This window comes from Pomacea canaliculata, linkage group LG14, assembly GCF_003073045.1.
Source record: "Pomacea canaliculata isolate SZHN2017 linkage group LG14, ASM307304v1, whole genome shotgun sequence".
In the NCBI taxonomy this organism is placed as follows: domain Eukaryota; kingdom Metazoa; phylum Mollusca; class Gastropoda; order Architaenioglossa; family Ampullariidae; genus Pomacea; species Pomacea canaliculata.
Window position 1 is genome coordinate 13,557,225 of NC_037603.1, and position 18,846 is coordinate 13,576,070.

Sequence of the window (18,846 nt, forward strand, 5' to 3'; positions counted from 1 at the left end):
AAGTTTAATCTGACTTTAACTGAACTGCTCAGGTACTCGCAAATAATATGTTTACGGACGATTTCGGTAGTTTGTGCTCTGGAGTAAAATAATGTCATAGGATAGTATTTCCTTAAGAAGAAACTCTACAAAAATGTTTTTTACAAATATTAATCAGAATATGAAAACAATTAGAAAAAAACCCACAGAGTTCGTCCACAGCACAAAAAATCTAGAAGTTACTCTAGTATTTGTCTGAAAGACAAGCTGTTATTGAAAAAAATATATAAAATAAAGCTATTCAAATGCATTAATAAATATTAATATCTTTGGCATACTTAATTCTAATAAAAGTACGACCCCATCTTGGCGCAACACAAACGTACCTCGTATGTAAAGCTAGCCAACCAAGATGCGATATGAGACGCAAACAAACTCGTCCTGCTTTTATACACAGAGGGGAGATAATATCCAGGTTTCTTTAGAGTCCTAAAAAAGGAACATCATGTTTTCATCCATGCAAAGAAAAAAATCTTAAAGACAGGATTTTATGAGAGTACGTTGAATATAAATTTTCGTGCCTTTTTTCACATGCCCTGCTCTATATCACTGAATAACTTCAACAGAAATATCTGTAAGACAAGCTAATAATGAACGAAAAGAAGAAATAAACCTGTAAAGAATCGAATACTAACATTTTCAGCATTCTGCTTTGTAGAAAAGATAATAACCTACCTTAAAGCATGCAAACGAGTCTTGTACGTGGTTAGGGAACTTGGCTGCAATATGAGTAGCATATTATCTAGTCTGACTTTTATACAGAAAGGGGAAGTAACACCTATTTGAGTTTTTTAACTGCTCAAATTATCTTTCGTGGCGTGAAAGCATGATCAGGACAAAATCGTGTGTCTGCCAAAAGAAAATTTTAAAAAAATTAAATGACACAGTTTTATCAGATTACTTCGCTTTATGTAAATTTTCTTACTTTCATGTAATCCTAAATCCTCACTTGACAACACAACAGACATTCGACGAACCTGAATGGAACGGGCAGTTCTGCATTTAAACGAGAACAGAATTCGATAATGCTGGTTGCAATGTTTTGTAAGTGAAATCTGCCCAATGACTGTATCGAGTGTTCACAGGCAGCGTAACACCTGGCTTCATGACCACAGCACGTGCTGGACGTGACGTGTGATCTACACGTGACTGACAGAGCGGCTGGTGTGATTGTAGTAATTAACTTCACCTTTTGAAAGTATCCTGCATCGAGACCTCCGCTGTGAAGTTTCTAGATTATAATCCAAGCGAAGAAGCAGGGAGGTAATCGTTGAATGAATGAAGCGTGATGAAGTAGGAGTGATCTCCCTTGGGTTGATCTAACGTTCCGTTCCTTATATCAGATTTATATTGAAATATACAGCTTTTGTTGTCTATTCGCATAGTCATGCAAAAAATTATAAACTAACGCAAATATTCTAATTCTAAAACTGTTTGACATTCTTCATCACATCATATAGCCAATTGTTACAGGCGTCCATCCTTTCAAACTACTCCTCATTAATTAGCAACAAATTCAGTCAAAAGATTAACGATGATTAAAGACAACGTTTTTTAGTAATGGTCAATAACGATAATACTTGGCAATCATCAAAATTTGAAGAGAATTGTTACTTTTCTTAAGCAAGTAACCACAAAGAGCATTCTCCACACTCTCTAAATGCGCTATATTCAAAAATCATCTATATGTGGATATCCAAAAATCCATGTCGCCAGTAATGTGGAACTAAAGAAAAAGAATAATAAATTCAAATAATTTGTTATGGAATCCAGATAAATGAAAAGACTGCTTTTTGTTACAAGGAGTCATCAACAGTAAATTGAAATTGTAAGAAAACCAAATTTCCTGGCTATGGATCAAGCAATACTTTTGGATATAAACAAATCGCAAAGAAAATGAATGTCTGTCTGTCAGCTTCCAGTCTGTCATCTTATGAAGTGGGTCTTACACTACAAAAACTAACACAATGAGCACCAGGATGAAAAGGTACATAGCCAGGATCTGTAATGTCGATGGGTACAACAACCGACGCAAAAGTTCGATGCTTTGGGGCAGCCCCGACGGCACTTTCCGGGTGTTAAACGGGTAGTACACTCTGTCCATGACGGTTAGAATAGACTGGCGGGCTCCTGGCCACTGTCCAGGTCCGTGCAGGCGATAATGGGCGCCGACGGCTGGTCCGAAAAGGACTTTGAGTCCCAGTTTGGGGTCTGTCAGCAGAAGTCTCCCTGAAATAGACCATTGAATACTTTCCTTAAAAAAATTAAATAATATGAGTGCTTCTCTGTGTTACCAGGATTTTCAAAACTCTATTTTGCTTTTAATTCTTCTAATCGCAACACTTTTTCTCCAATTAGCCCCGAATTTATTTAGTGCCAAATATTATTGGTGTCAAAGGTACTTACAAACATTTGGCTTGCAGCCAATCACCTCAGCAAGTTCCTCCATGAAAGGAAACCAAGCCACTTCCACCGAATGTCTCAGAGTGTCTGGACAAATCTGGGTTCGTTTGTTCTCCATTTCTCGGATATCTTCTTTCATCCTTCTGCGACTTGGTAATTTAATAGCACCCTGCACCGTTTATAAAAATATGCTCACAGTATTGCAATCTCAAAAATTGGAGAATATGTGGAGGAAGAAACATATGAATTGTTGTATTCCACACTCCGAGCTCTCAAAATATTGTTGGTGAAATAAAACTATTCTTACAGTCAGCGTGTAGACAGCCATCCTGCTCTGCAGCTCAAAGATTTGCCAAAGAGGTCCGCTGACATTGAAAAACCCGATGAAGGATAGAGTTTGGTGTTCCAGGTCCGGAAGAAAAACTCTTTTGTAGAGAGGCATGAGGTTGTCCTCGATGTCCACCACCTTGCCAGGACAAACGAAATGTCGCCGATTAGACTACTCTATCTTTAACAACACCTGTCATGCAGGAAAGCTACAATTCTGGACTAGACATGATTCAATCTGTGGTTTGTTTTGTCTTTTAGCAAAATGAAGGGAAAAAAACCTGAAGATGATGAAGTGTTTTTAAAAGGAAAATGAATGTGTAGCTTGCCTCTTTCTCTATGAAGGGGAAACGGATGTGGTAGCCAGTCGCGAGGATGACAACGTCAACATCCTCTACAGTCCCGTCAACGAACTCCACGCTGGACTCCGCGAAGCGCTTGATGTCATCTCTGATGTGTACTCTTCCACACAGGATACGGTTGACCAGGTCATCACTGAGGAAGCCAGAGATCCTGAAAGCAAACACGAAAACTAAACAACGCCTCTTCTCACCAAATAAAAAAATTGTGCATTCGGTTACTAAATTTAAACAATTCGTTCGCTTTCTCTTTTTCTTTCTTTTTTTTTTTTTTTTTTGTATACATCTGTCATATGCAGAACTTAATAGCTAACAATCCATTATTAAACTACTTAATTTAAAAAAAAAAACGGGCTCTTATTTTTCAGAGTAATATCACTCAGCGCCGCTGACCCCTTTGGCATTGTTGTAGTTGTGAGACTATACAGGTCGTGGTCAAGTTTGGCCATAAAACTGGCGGCTAAAAGCTTCTGAGATAAGGACAAGGGAAGAAGCTTGTCCACCAGACTACCAAAGCGAGTCAGCATCTCAATGTCCCAAGGCAGACCGCGGCTTCCCCTCCGCTCCATGACCCAGGCACCGCGGCGCGTGCTCAGCATCACCTTCAAAACAAAACAAAAATATCTTTACAAAAATGTCCTCCTGGTTTCATAAAATGTGATGTAATTTTTTTTTAAATAGCCAGCCAGACTTTGAGAGATTGTTATTTAGTGTTATTTAGTAATACCTCCGTTGAAAGTCCAACTTCTGAAGCGATATCACCGCCGGAATTGCCGAGGCCCACGACGAGCACCCGTTTACCTGTTAAAGTCAGCGGCTTGCGATAGTCGTGGGAGTGCATAATCTGACCTTTGAACTCATCGAGTCCTGGTAGTTTCGGGATGTGCTTTTCAAGATGATGGCCGGAGCACACCATCACACCGTCAAACACCTCGGTCATTGTTTCTCCGTTTTTCAAATTCTTACCTGATAAAACGGAAATTTCAGGAATTTCTTAAAAACGTTTTTCGTGTACAGTATCTCATCTATAGCTTTTTATAACAAACAAAATGTTTAACTCCCAATCCCGCTATAGTCCCTGTTTAAAAAATTATCTTTTATCTGCTGGATAGACAAGGAGAGGTTTCCTGTCACAGACCTGAGCGAGCATTGAATCGGTGATATTAAGCTCAAAAATTCTTTCTCTACCAGGTGACTACGATCGTAGTAAAGAGATGTGGGGGTGAGAGTTCGGATTGGAGAGAATGAAGTGAAAAAAGTAAATGTGTATGTGTGTGAGGAAGAAAGAGTGAAAGAGGTGAGAGAAGAATAAAGAAGGATGATTATAGGACAGATGGAAGAAATCAAGAAATAACATCAACGCCAAACGAACACAGAAATAAATGGCAAGGAGCATGTAATTCAAAGACTATTTTTGGTAGCACCAAAACTCTCAGTACTTGTCACTGTCCACCTTCCGGAGGTAAAAAAATCCTCCGCTCTCTTGATCATCACGACCTCTGTACTCAAGCGTGTGAACTTGTCGAGGTTAAAGTTCAGCGCGTAGCTCTGGAGGTATTCCTCGGCATGGCTGCTGCGAATGAAATTGGGAAATTTCTGCAGCAAAGAAGAAAAAAAAGTAAAATAAAATAACTAAACAGCTGTGCTAATTTATTTCCAGAGTCATAAACTTCTTTTAAATGAACAACACCGTTGTTTTTCTGCGCAGACGATAATCAGTAATCAGTAAACACGTGACACCAATGCACCGTTCCCATGCTAAATTATTTGCACGATCAAAGCGTCAATTACTTTTTTAAAATTTAACTTATTGTAAGCTGCAGTCTTTTCAGATGAACTCATGAGAAGAAGGGGAATGTAATATTTGTCTGATCTAGGGGTAGACTTCCAAAGTTATAAAGTTGTAACAGTGGAAGTACGGTTACCAAAAACAAAATAGAACTTGGCTACCTTAGGCATTGGGAAATCGCTGAAAGCCATAATCTCTTTGCTTGCGTTCATGGTGGTTGTCCACATACAGTTGGACAAGTTCTCCTGCACCTTCTCGTCGAACACCCACAGCCCGCCCAGCGAGTCCCGCCGATCAAAGCACGTGGGTTCCAGACCCTCCTCCAGACACGTCTTCGTGGCCACCAGGCCCGCCGCACCTCCCCCGATGACAGCCACCCGCTTGACCATGATGCCGGGTAGGTCAGCCTTGGTGCAGTCTCTTCAGAAGATCCAAAACGGTCCTTACACCTGTGCTGTGATATCTGGAGAGTTGAGAAGGAAGAACAGAAATCTTACATGAAGTAACGTGGATAATAAGGCTGGTATCTGGTATCCAAGTATACTGCAGATTTGCACATTCTGGTCTTGGAGTCTTGCTTAAATCAAACAAAAAATATGAATTACAGGGTAGTCCAGGGCGTACCACTGTGTTTATAATCTGAATCAGATAGCATTAATTTGTACTGAGAAATGAGTTAAGTGTACTTATTACGACAATGCTCAATATCATGTTTAATATCGAGAGTGACTGCGCCCTCCTTTTGAACCCGTTAATTACGTCAGACACGTTGTAGGACACTGATATTCTGCTGGAATCGTTGCTAGAGAAGAAAACTTTAACTTGCCGCGTGGACAAAAATGTTATTTTCATTTTTTCAATAATAATTATACATGCATGTTATGTTTCCCAAACACATTCACACACGTGCGCCAACGCGCAGGCTGCTGTGTCAGGAATAATGGAGTCTACTAAATAAGACATAGTTCCTATAGCTCTTGCTATTACTATATTTATTAGCTATTACCTATTGCTATTCCCTATTGCTGTCAACTGCTGCCATTAATATTGCTATCAATTTATTTTCACAATTTTATCAAGTGTGTGTGTTTGTGTTTGTGTGTATATTTGTGTTTGGTAGTGTTTGTTTTTGTGTGTGTGCGTTTGTCTGTGTGTGTTTGTGTGTGTTTGTCTCTGTGTATGTTTGCCTCTGTGTGTGTTTGTGTGTGTGTGTGATGTACGTATAAGAATCACAGTTACAAATGAACCAACATCGCAGTTCACAATGACCTGTGTTTCCAGTAGTTCTTCACAAATATCGCCGATCGCTACAACTAACTATTGCAAGTACTTTAAACTTCGCTACTTCAAGCTCCCTGTTCACGAAAAAAAAAAATCCGCTAGCTCAGCAGCTTCTGTTCAACACAGACTTAAACCATCAGTGTAGATAACAAACTAGAGGACCAGGAAACGGTTAAGAGCCTTCAGTAGCCAGGACCATAAATACTATTTAGACAGTCGCCACGTTGTTAAGAGAGATCACAAATTTGTCAGCAAGGAATGCAAAATAAATGCAATAAAGTCACACCGACCCCCGTTAAGTCTAACTTCCAACAAGTTCATTAAACTGCTTGCAGAAGGTCGAAACGGTCTGACCTGACCTGACTCACCGTGAGTTTCAGATGAGGTGACCTTAGAGATAGGACACCTTAAACCCTTGTGTGGGGAAACCCTAGTCACCACGAACTACACATACTTTGTCGCAGTATAGTGGTCTCATTAAAAATGTAATAATTTAAAGACAAGATGTCTAGAGGCTAAAAAAATTAACTAGTATCAGACCCCAAAAAAAAATCCGACAGTAACAATTCAATTTTTGTTTGTTTTATTTTAATGTTAATCTGACTTTAACTGAACTGCTCAGTCACTCATGATCAGATGGTGAGATTCGCAAATGATATGTTTACAGACGTTTTCGGTAGTTTGTGCTCTTGAGCAAAATCATGTCATATGAAGTATTTCATTGAAAAAAAATTCTACAAAAATGTTTTTTTAATATTAATCAGAATATGAAAACAATTAGAAAAAAACCCACAGAGTTCGTCCACAGCATAAAAGATCTAGAAGTTACTCTAGTATTTGTCTCAAAGACAGGCTGTTATTTGAGAAAAAAAAAAGAAAAAATAAGGCTATTCAAAAGCATACATAAATATTAATGTCTTTGGCATACTCAGTTCTCAATAAAAGTAAGACCCTATCTTGGTGCAACACAAACGTACCTCGTATGTAATGCTAGCCAACCAGGATGCAATATCAGACGCACACAAACTCGTCCTGCTTTTATACACGACGAGGGGAGGTAATATCCACGGTTTCTTTAGAGTTGTCCCGTCACGGGTGGCCTAACAGCACTCACACCGGACTAATGCGCGTTCATTCAAAACACAACAAAACGGTTGACTGAGGTTGATGTATAATGTTTATTTCGTTGTCGAGTCTCTCAGGACATTACAGACTACAACACAAATATTCATTAATAACAACTCGCAGTTGATGATGGGGTCGACTCAATGTGATACTACTTCCTATTGCTATGAACTTTTCTATTAACTGTTGCTATTAATTATAGTAATTAACTATTGCTATTGCTATTAATTATTACTATCAGGTATTGATATTTATTATTATTTCAACTATTGATCGCATTGACATAATTCGTGTGTGTGTGTGTTGGTGTATGCGTTCGTGTGTGCGTCGGACAGACTTTTAATAAAAATAACAGTTACAAACGAATCGAGCATCGCTTTTCACAATGGCCGGTGTTCCCAGTAGCTGTTTATAAATATCGCAGACCTCTACGACTAACAGTTGGAAGTAGTTCAAACTTTATTTAAAGCTCCCTGTTCACAATAAAACTACTCCACGAGAAAAATTAGTCAAGTGGCTCCGTAATTACTGTTCCAACTCAGATATAAACCGGTCCAACAATCATGTCAAAAGAGAAAAGCGGTGAAGAGCCTGGAGTAGCCGAGACCATAAATACCGTTTTTCCAGTCGCCATGATGTTCAAGACAGACCATTGTCGACTCCACGCTTCAAACACCCGTGGCGGTGATGTCGGGCCACACGTTGCACTAGAGAAAGAAAAGAACTCGCAAGCACGCTCAACAGTCGCTTTACACTGACTCCACAGTGCTGATGGTGTTTCTGAAGTTAGTTCAAAGATTAGTGTACTAACCGTAGTACATGGATGAACCCCAATCGTGTACAAATTTTCCCACACATACACACACTCTCATTCAGGCAAACAGACGTAACACGCATACTCACGCGCACGCGCGCACACACACACACACAACGAATCTCACGCACTTCACAGCATCTCAAGTTGCTGAACTCGAAGATATATTGCTTTATTATGAAGATTATTAGAGTCATATACCTGAAGGAAGAACAGCTCTACCAACCTGAGGCTAAAAACATTTCTATCTGCTCTATTGCTATAATTAAGCCAGAATTAACAACAGTATTTACTGATGAAATTAATCAATAAAAAACTGCAAAGAAACTTACAGAAAACGACAAACAAGTGCTAAAACTATCAGCCGAAGTGACCCCAAACAATCTTAATCTTAACTCAGTTATTCTGGTTAAGTTGTTACCTGCTAAAAATAATTAACTCTTGTGTTATATTTAGTCCAGTGTAGTGTATGTCTTATTCAATATTAACGAGGGAAAATGTTCATTGAATCGTGTCATTCATTCGGGTCGAGAAACGTTTGTTCAGTGATGAATGGACACGAGACCAGGTAAACAGAAAAGTTGTTATAATCAGTTAACAATAATCCAGAAGAGCAGACCAATGATTGTGAGGTACAGAGACACGATCCACGTCTTGGAGGGGTAGAAGAACTCGCGAAGCCTCTCGATAGTTTTAGGGAGTCCGGGTGGAAGACGCCGGGTCTGAAGCGGGTATCGAACCCTGTCCATTACAGTAAGGATTGCTTCACGTGCCCCTGGCCAGTGTCCAGGTCCCTGCAGGCGGAACTGCGATGGCACGCAGGGTCCACAGAGAACACGGAGGCCAAGCTTGGGATCAGTCAGTAGAAGCCGCCCTGTATCAAATAAACAATTAAATAATAAATAAGCAAACAAGCACAATTTATTGATAAATCAATCAATAAAAGGGAGTCTTTAAACGACGCATAGAGGGACCAATCATTTATTATGTAAACTGTGCACTTTCTGACATATTCAAGGCCCAGCGAGAAAAGCTGAAACATAATTAATATATTTAAAGATATATTCATATTTTTATTAACTGTCATGACAGTCCACATAAATTCAAATTGCAATAAAATCGTCTTTAGTTTTTGAGTAGTTATGCATTGCTTCCATTTAGTCTTTTTTTTTTTTTTTTTTTTTTTTTGTCGTATTTTGGTTTCTAAATCAGCCACGAAAAAGCTAACGTGCCTTTTAGGCAGAATCATGTTTGGTTTGCTAGCTACCGAAAAGAAAACATGAAATGCATGATATAAACCAGTAAATATTAAAAAAAAATTATGACATGAGTAGCTGGCAAAAGAAAATCCAAACCATTCAAACAAAGGGGAGGGGGGGGGACTATTCCAGGTGGAAAAAAAGAGACTCACAAACGTCGGGTTTGCATCCAATCATCTCAGCAAGTTCGTCCAAGTAAGAGATGAAGTCCATCTCGACAGTGTGACGAAGTGTGTTTGGGAACATTTTGGCCTTGCTTCTTCCATCAGTTCAATATCATCTTTCATCGCTTTGCGAGTTGGTAGTTTCATCGCGCCCTTTAACATCGACCAATGTGACAATGCTAGCATCCACTGCTTCTTGCTAAAGGGAAATACTTTCATAGATTCCAGATTTTCCTATGTATTTTACACATCATATACTGCGAAGAAAGGAAATTTACAAATAAAGATGTTCTCTAAGTGATGTAAAAAAATTGTTCTTGTTTTAGTCAAGAAAATTGTTTTGAAATTAATAAAATGTATTTTCTAGGACACGTAAAAAGGAGTCGCTTGCAAAAATCATGCTCTGCTTTCTCAAGATTTTTTTTATTGTAGAGATAGGAAGGCAAGTTCAGCGTTGGATACAGATAAATGGAATACTGTTTACTTGTCATTATTTATATTTATAAAAATCATGTTTTCTTAATATTTTGTTGACCTTACAGAGAGCACACGGACAGCCAGTCTGCTCTGTAATTCACAGATGGGCCACAAGCAACCATTGGCATTGAAGAACCCGACGAACGCAAGTGTCTGCTGCTCCAAGTCAGGGAGAAACACGCGCTTGTAGAGGGGCATGATGTTGTCCTTCACCTCCACCACCTGTACAGGGGAGAAAAAAATAAGACGATCATAGATTTGTGTGCTTTTTTTGTGTGTGTGAAATTTTGTAATCGAATTTTCAAACACTTCCCTTCGTCCTAGAGGTCTGAAGTTTTCACCAGTTACTTCATTTTCCTGTGACGATGCAATACTAAATTATTTCCAACAGTCCACAAGTAGTAAAATTTTTTTTTTAATTTAATTTTGTGTGAACCTATAGGCCAAATTAAGGGAGATAGGCAGCTGGCGTCTAAGTAGTAAACTATAGATTATCTCCCCTTTTAATCGGCCTATAAGAAAGGAATATAGTCTCAAGTAAAAAAAACATTGATAATTCAAAAATACTGTAAAGTTTTGAAATAAAACAAGAAAAATTGCATTTTTATTTTAAATGCAGTGCAAAAGGGTAAAAATAATTTGTTTCCTTAGGTATCAGGACTTTTTTAAACACATGACTTAAAATATGTCGAAGTGTTCCGATTTCCAAGAGTGCCTCCACATATTTATCCTTTTTAGTCTAATTCAAATTCAAAGTGTGTTTTTCTTAAAATCATCTAGTTCTCAGGTAGCATGATGTTATATTTTTCGTGTTATGGTTCTTTATGATTATCTTTTAAATATCGCTGTATAAGGTAAATTACAATAATAACTCCACTGCGCTCAAACCAACTAAACTGAGATTTCAGTTTTTATTCTTTCTTTGGTGATGTATTAGGTTGTCTTACTCTAATCTGCTTCTGACAAACATGTATGAATGTAATTGATCCTGAGGGGCTGGAGTAACAATGGACATGGACTAGCTTCTCTACCTCCTTCTCCATAAAAGGGAAGCGGATGTGGTAGCCAGTAGCGAAAATCACGGCGTCGATGTCCTCCACAGTGCCGTCCACAAACTCCACACTGGATGTAGAAAAACTCTTGACATCCTCTTTGACCTTAACCTTTCCACAGATGATGCGGGAAGCGAGGTCATCGCTGATGAATAAGGCGAATCTGGAAAATAGAAACCTGCCAATCATTGCTCACATCCTTTCTTAAGTCTGATTGCGATATCTAACACAGGCAATGCAGGGACAGCTCTAAAATTACTCTTTATATATCTCTTAATACCCTCAACACAATATCCTCTTAAGTGACCTGTCATTCTCTTTTTTCAACACGTCCAAAAACAATTTTTTTTTCAAAACTAACCCATTGGGCAGCGAGGACGAGGTAAGACCGTAGAGGTCGTGGTCCAGCCTTTCGCTGAGATCGGCAGCGGCGAGCATCTGGCCCCACGAAAATGGAAGAACCTTCTGGAGAAGAAATCCCAGTCGGGTGTGTAGGGCCACATCCAACGGCAAACCTCGTCCCAGACCACGAGGCACAACCCACACACCTCGGCGCGTGCTTAGTACTACCTGTCACATTATATACTGTAGTAGTAGTAGTAGTAGTAGTAGTAGTAGTAGTAGTAGTAGTAGTAGTAGTAGTAGTAGTAGTAGTAGTAGTAGTAGTAGTAGTAGTAGTAGTAGTAGTAGTAGTAAGTAGTAGTAGTAGATCTCCTTACTGCTGCACAAAAAAAAAAAAAAAAATGGCTCATACCTGGCCGACCTGGCCGATCTCCGAGGCGATGTCTCCACCCGAGTTGCCGAGGCCGACGACTAACACCCGTTTGCCGGTGAAGTCCAGCGGCTTGCGGTAGTCGTGTGAGTGCAGAATCTGACCTTTGAACTCCCCAAGGCCAGGAAATCTGGGAATGTGCTTTTCTCCGTGATGGCCTGAGCACACAATCACGGCGTCAAATACTCCGTCTTTGCTTCTCCGGATTTTGTATTCTGACCTGTTGAAAGAGATACGATTTGAACTAAAAACTTGGTCATTTAAATGTTTCTTATTTCCACTGTCATGCGGTCCTTAAATGTGGATACTCGAAATATATTTTACTGAAATGTAGAACCCCAAAAATTAGCAGCGATTACTATTAGTTGAAAGAATATGATAATTTAATTAAACCAACTGTACTTCGAACGATCCACTGTCCTGTGTTGGAGAAGTCTGGAGACCTCTTGACCATCACGACTTCTGTGTTCAAAGAAAAGTGTTTGTCGAGATTAAAATGCCGGGCGTAGTTCCTGAGATACTCTAGTGCCTCCACGTTGTGTAAAAAGTTTGGAGATTCCTAAGAAAAAGTAGAATGAACTGAACATGATATGAACATGAAAATGTACAAAATGTCTTTTCCTTACTTGTTTTAATTCTGATAACTTGTCAGTGCTTCAGACATTTAACTTAAATACCATCCAAACAAAGTCTTTAAAGATTTTAACCATTCATCATCACAAGCACCAATGTTTTACGCTTTAAAAACAAGAAAAATGTTTATTCCGTTTTTTCACCACGGATCCAGATATTTTTATCTAAGATCTGGATATTTTTTATTACCTTCGGCATCAAGAAATCGCTGAAGCATGACATTTCTTTGCTGGTGTTCATCGTGGTCGACCACATGCAGCAGGAGAGATTGTCTTGAACTTTGTCCTCAAAGGCCCACAGACCGCCTACGGAGTCCCGCTGCTTCAAAGCATGTTGGATCCAGACCCTCTTCTATACAGCTCTTCGTGGCTACAAGTCCACTGAACACCGCCACCGATGATCGCCACTCGTTTAACCATGATGATCAGTAGCTTGGTCCAGGTGACAAGCTAGTGCTGATGTCGTCAATGCTGTTTCTTCAGCCAATATAAAATTAAGAAAATAAAAGGTTTAATGGCTATGAAACAGAAATAAATCTACTTCTAAGGACATGGAAGAAATTTCAGGTTCCTTAATTACAAAGATGAGTGAAGATCGGAAGTAAACAGATAAGCTAAAAAGTTAGGTTTGGTCCATACCTATCACTTCAAGCAAACCTTATAACTGTAGCTAGAGATCAGAGCCGACTTATCACCCAGAATATTTTTATAAATCCATCTGTAGAATGAGTATCTCATTCCTTGGAGGTTTGAGGAAGGTGAGGCAGAGATGGGCACCACCCTCATAAAAAGTACCTGGTTCCGAGATACGTGAGGGCTTACCACCTCCCTCTTTAGGACTTCATTCTTTAGAGCTTACCACCTCACCTACCCTGAGGTCACGGTAGTATAGTACAAGGATTTCAGGTAAGGTTATGCCGAGGACAACGCTGCAGCTCAACACTTTAGTTCCCTCTGACATAGATTATGAACTCGTGGAAAGTGAAGAAGTGTGTTGCATGTCGCAACCTCTTATGTTACAGCCCAATGTTCAGGGGGTAGCTGTCGGACCCGAACCGCGCCGCTCTGTCTCTTGCCGGATGGTGTCCGGTGCGGGACCAGAGGGTGCTAGTGATGGAGGCTTAGTAAGGGTGCATCGGCGGGAGCCCAAAAGTACCAGCACACTACAAAGTAAAGGCCAGCAACTGAACTTTTTACCCACGAAAGACACCTACTAATGTTACTCCTTGCTAATCTGGAGACCATAAAGATCGTCTTACCATGACTCTGCCACGACCTTTAAGGTGGATCGGAAAAACCTGTCTTTATAATCCAAACTTTTTATACATTAAGAAAAGTGAAGCAAAGAGCTTCATAATACAAACCTAAAAAAATAATAATAAATACAGAAAAATAGCGTGCTTTAACTCCGCAGTTTTCCCGAAGGAAATCACGTGATTTTTAGTTGTCCTTCTCAGCATTGACATCAGTGTCCTGTTTGTGGCGATTATGCAGGAATGCGCGGTAGACGACGCGTGTTTTTACAGACGATCAAAACAACATTAACGGATGTTTTTCTGTTAAATTTGTTTGTGTGAACACGAAGTCTGAGACCTGTAACATTCGTCAACAGCCAACTGCCTGTGACGTCACTGTTAAGGAGCTAGTACTTTGACAAAATGAAGGATCTTTCGGAGTGTATATTTTTTTTTTTTTTTTAATGAGTGAACAAAGCTCAGTCAGTATTCCACAAAGGAGTGTCAGATGATCACAGTAAAGTCGCACTCAGCTACAGACAGTCGAATGTAAGGCGGCTTGCAGAAGGTCGAAACGGTCCGACCTGATGATTGTGACATCACGTACGTGTGTCTACGGTTTCAAGCAAGGTTAAGGGGAGGGCGCTGACAGTCTGCGTTTCTCGTGGTTCTGAAAAAAACTGTTACTTTAGCAAGAAATGCAGACTTTCAATGTCCGAATAACCCGAACCGTTGCTGTGACTGGTGTTGACGGCTGGCAATGTTGTGAAAAGTGTACTAACGTGACGTAATACACTGTTAGTGGCGATCGTTGATCGCAGGTGCGAAATGCGTACTTTGCTAACGGATAATTAATTAACGGATGGGTTTTGGAACCTGAAATTTACAGGTTAGGTTTGTATCGCCTGTATCTACTGACACCTTCAAAAAATAACGAAAACCATTTAGGTTAATCTGTCGGGTGTTGTAAATAATAAAAATAAAATTTTTGACAACAAAATACAGGTCGAGAACCTAGAGGAAGTCAATGTCAAACAAATAAAAGTCATGCAGGCTACGGTGTGAAATATTCAGATGTTGCTATTTTAATCTATTTTAATTATATAATTATTATATATAATTATAGTTATTTTAGTGTTAATGTAGTCAATGCGGCTCTGAATAAACATGATCCCATGTCGATATTTGCGTGTTTATAGAAAATTTCGATAACTATGTGCACTCTGGAAAAAAATTAATAGCAGATTGTATTATTTTTCTCAAAATGAAATTCTCGGGCAAAATGAAAATACTTTCCAAATATTAATCAAAGTATGAAAATGGTCAGAATTGCATTTAAACGCAGACAGGGTGCAGGCACACACAACAAAATTCAAACGCACCAATAAGCAAACAAACATAAACACATACAAACCAAACATACCTTAAAACAGCTCTTTGACAACATAAAAGACCAAGAAGTTACGGTAATGTCTGTCTCAAAGACAGGCTGCTAGTGAACAAGAATAAGAACTACAACTAAACAAAAGCAAGCCTAAATATTAACATTTGTCTTATTCCATTGTAATAAAAATAACACCCTACATAATGTAACATAAACGCACCTTGTACGTGTTGTAAGCGACACTGGCTGCAATATGAGGAGCATACAAACTAGTCTGGCTTTTATACAGGAAGGGAAGCTAACATCTATTTAAAATACTGCTCAAAATAATTTATATGGCATACAATATCAATAAGGTCAAAAAAAATATCTCTCTCCTGAGCTCGCGTTCTTTCTCTAAAACTGACCTAAATTAAAGTTAAAGAAAAAAAAGTCCACCCTTTCAATGTTTTTGAATAACAAGATATTTGAGGGGTATGAACCTTAAACCTTAATTAACGTTCATTTTTGATAAGGTCCGTCATCTGTCCAACACAAACATTACCATTTTTTTCTCATTCCTGTAATTTTCCTGAATGGGTAGTTGGCCAAGAACTTCAGTGATTTCATGTGTGTAGTCTGAGTTGTCTTAAAAAGAAAAAAAAATGTGTTGAAGCAAACCGGGAGACTTTGATATTCAAGTGGGCGGTTGCCACTTCTTGTTGGAGAGGTAGAGTTGTTTTCTTGGGCCTGTCTAGTCTTGTAAGGTGTCGGGAGGTCTCGGCTTACTTGACTCCACTTGCTTATTTTTTTCAGTGAGAGAGAGACACCCACACACACATCCCCACTGCTACTGGAGTGTTTGCATAGGCTCTCCATAGAAAACACATAATCACACACAAAATCAGTGATCCGCGACCTTCTTTTGCAAAAGTGGGACGTGGCCAAGACAAGTCTGGTTACATTTCTCATCAGATCTGCCTTTCAACAACTTTCAAGCTTTCCATGTTTCTTGCCGACTGCATGGTTCACATAAACTTTGCACAAGCCAGTCGGAAATTACTATTATAGTTACACAACACTTTTCTTGTCAAATGTGATGTTTTTGGAGGTGTGTCTCCCAACAGAACCGAAAAAATTGCCCCCTTCAAACCCTTCAATGCGCGTTTCTTTGAATGGCCTATAACTCCGCATCATATTCCGAGCCACTCGATCTGATCGCAGTGCTCTGTGTGTGAGAGAGAGAGAGAGAAAGAGACCATCCTCCGAATCCATTTTATTTACAGACTTTGAAGTTCTCTGACATGTCGTAGACATGTTTGTACAGGAAAGAAACTTTGGACCCACGAAAAATAATAAAAGAGATTCCTGGATTATTTTTAATGAAGGGGTTTAATTCATGACAGATACTAATAAAATAACATTCCAATATACGGAATTGGAGGTGAAAAATTGTGCCGCTCACGGGACACACAAGCCTTTGAGCATTTGACCTTCTTGCCTGAGCTTTGGAAAGCTTTTAGAAAGAGTTCGAGGCTTCACGTGACATTGCAATGACTCGATGGTTGAGTAAGCGAAGCATGAACATGCCTTCCCTAGCGGTTCGTGGAGAGTAGGGGCTAGGTTCATGTAAACTATGACAGGGAAGAAGGGATCAGAAGATTATCTTGACAGCGAAATTACACCTGAGGAAATTATTGTGCAGTTAAACAGACACGTCCTTCAAATTTGACGAAAATTAATATTTTTAGCCATTTTGAAATTATAGAATATTGTGAAGTCTCAACATGTCTTCTATCCATTCTTCAAGTGGTTATTCATTTAAAAAAATCATCTACAAATATGTATATTTTGTCACTAAAGACAGTTATTGATTTTATAATTGCTCTCGGTGAAAGAAAATAGGGAAAGTTTGGGACATATATAGCAACAGAGTTTTTTGAGAAAGTGGGTCACATTTTGTACATTCCTCATATGTCTGACGAGGTTTGACCCCGACTTCCGCCTAAGGGTATACTGTTGAACTTCTTAATAGAGGGAAAGTGTGTTAGGTCTCTGAAGTGCATGCAGCTCTATATAGGTATGGTTTTGGCCATGTCTGAGAGAGTCAAGGTGTGCAAAATATTGGAAAAAGTTTCTGTATTTAAGCATCGTCTTTTTTTATTGCCATGATCATTCGAGCAAGTGCGAATTTGAAGTCGGAATTGCAGGTGGAAACTTATTTATACTGTGTCAATAACAAGGCTTTCACAGATGATCTAATCAGATTTCTTATGTAAAAATCCACAAATACAGACACACAACAAATTTGGAATGCCCTCTCTGCCATGCTTCACAAGAAATACACCTTTTCCAATGTACTCAGCTTAAAGACTTGAAATGTAGATTCCTGTTATTGAAATATTCAACTCACCCATTTGTCTTTACCTTCTGAACCTTGATCAACAATACACCACTTCCTTTATAGCCAGCTATCTTTATCATTATTTCAAACGACGTTAAACCACTTATGTCACCAACTACATGAAGGCAAATATCTTATTGCTATTTTCTACTTCTGCAATTGTTTATGCAAACTTTTATTTAAATGTATGATTTGAACTGTAACATTTCATCTTTAAAAATTATAAGTTGTGCTCAATACCTGCGTTGTTGAGGCCACGTGGCCTACAACAATTCATTTCGTTCGCTCGCTCGCTCGGTTCGCATCGCTACAATCCGCAAGGGAACGACGTGTATAAAAATGCATTAGACTGTTTTCTTTATAATTTCCGCGTTCTTTTGCTTATTCATCCCTTAAGAGACAAAACAAACATACCTGCAGACTTCAGAAAAGCGAGCAAGTGCTTGGGGTGCGGACTCAGCTATTGTCGGTGTCTTGACCCCTCGTACAATGTGTCCCAATTATCATGTCACACTTACATAAATTATGAAGCACCAAGAATAATTTAACCCTCTCTCTTCACTCCTGTTATATAGTAACTTAACAAACATATTTTACAATTAAGTATAAATGTTATATATACTTACAATCTGATTCAGGTTTAGTAGTGAATTTCCCTTCAGACCAGCTTGGGAAATTTTTAAAGATCTGCTAAACACAGGCACTTGGTCCTTGTGTGCGTTGAATCTGTTTACACACAGGGAGGGACCACGACGATTATATATACATGTATAGTGTATTCGAGGATTCACTGGGTGGGCCAGCCGATTGTAACATAGTGAGCATGCGTAAAACACGCTTTGGCGAATATTTAATACGCACTGCTAAACTGTTTAGGCGTTGCCATACGTTATTCTTTTTCTCATTTTTTCTATTTTTTTATTCATATTTCTTTTTATCACGAATACAAAACACAACACCAAAATAACACATGCTCTTTCATATACAAAACACACACACACACAAGTCTGTACAAGCATTTTTAAATGCAGAAACATTTATTCATGAGAATATATATTGTAGCGGGAGTGCTTGCATATATATATAGGACAGCGTGTACCGCTGACAGTGTTTTAATTGTTCATCTGTAGAGAAAATACGCTTTTGTTGGGGAAAAAGCAGTGTTAGTTTGATTGAGAAAGCGGATCGGTCTGGCTACAATATAGTGTATAGTTATATAGCATAAATACATGGTGTATAGTGATATGGAATAACCTGATTGTATTTACTCAGGCCTTTGCTATAGCTAAGCGCTTGAACATATAGCACTAAGAAGCCGTGTATATCTCTCATGCATGCACATTTATACACA

The 18,846-nt window shown here is 39.0% G+C and overlaps 2 protein-coding genes across 3 annotated transcripts; both read right to left on the reverse strand.

Moving 5' to 3' along the window:
- Positions 1 to 247: 247 nt before the first annotated feature.
- Positions 248 to 7,210, reverse strand: LOC112555131 (dimethylaniline monooxygenase [N-oxide-forming] 5-like). Of its 2 annotated transcripts, none has more exons than XM_025223354.1 (11): positions 7,176 to 7,210; positions 5,079 to 5,380; positions 4,568 to 4,724; positions 3,856 to 4,094; positions 3,522 to 3,730; positions 3,099 to 3,282; positions 2,750 to 2,908; positions 2,446 to 2,611; positions 1,229 to 2,268; positions 715 to 758; positions 248 to 468 (listed from the first exon to the last, which is right to left on the reverse strand). In XM_025223354.1, the coding sequence occupies exons 2-9, from the start codon at positions 5,304 to 5,306 to the stop codon at positions 1,985 to 1,987; spliced, it is 1,626 nt and encodes a 541-aa protein (XP_025079139.1). In that variant the 5' UTR covers positions 5,307 to 5,380; positions 7,176 to 7,210; the 3' UTR covers positions 248 to 468; positions 715 to 758; positions 1,229 to 1,984. The 2 variants fall into 2 exon arrangements, with proteins under 2 accessions (XP_025079139.1, XP_025079138.1); XM_025223353.1 differs by lacking the exon at positions 7,176 to 7,210 and adding an exon at positions 6,187 to 6,279.
- Positions 7,211 to 8,456: 1,246 nt separating this feature from the next.
- Positions 8,457 to 12,928, reverse strand: LOC112555641 (dimethylaniline monooxygenase [N-oxide-forming] 5-like). The gene is given in 10 exon segments (XM_025224076.1): positions 8,457 to 9,011; positions 9,572 to 9,713; positions 10,101 to 10,259; positions 11,069 to 11,252; positions 11,451 to 11,659; positions 11,844 to 12,154; positions 12,264 to 12,420; positions 12,684 to 12,815; positions 12,817 to 12,876; positions 12,878 to 12,928. Coding segments are annotated over 10 exon segments (1,674 nt in total). The 5' UTR covers positions 12,914 to 12,928; the 3' UTR covers positions 8,457 to 8,727.
- Positions 12,929 to 18,846: the final 5,918 nt, after the last annotated feature.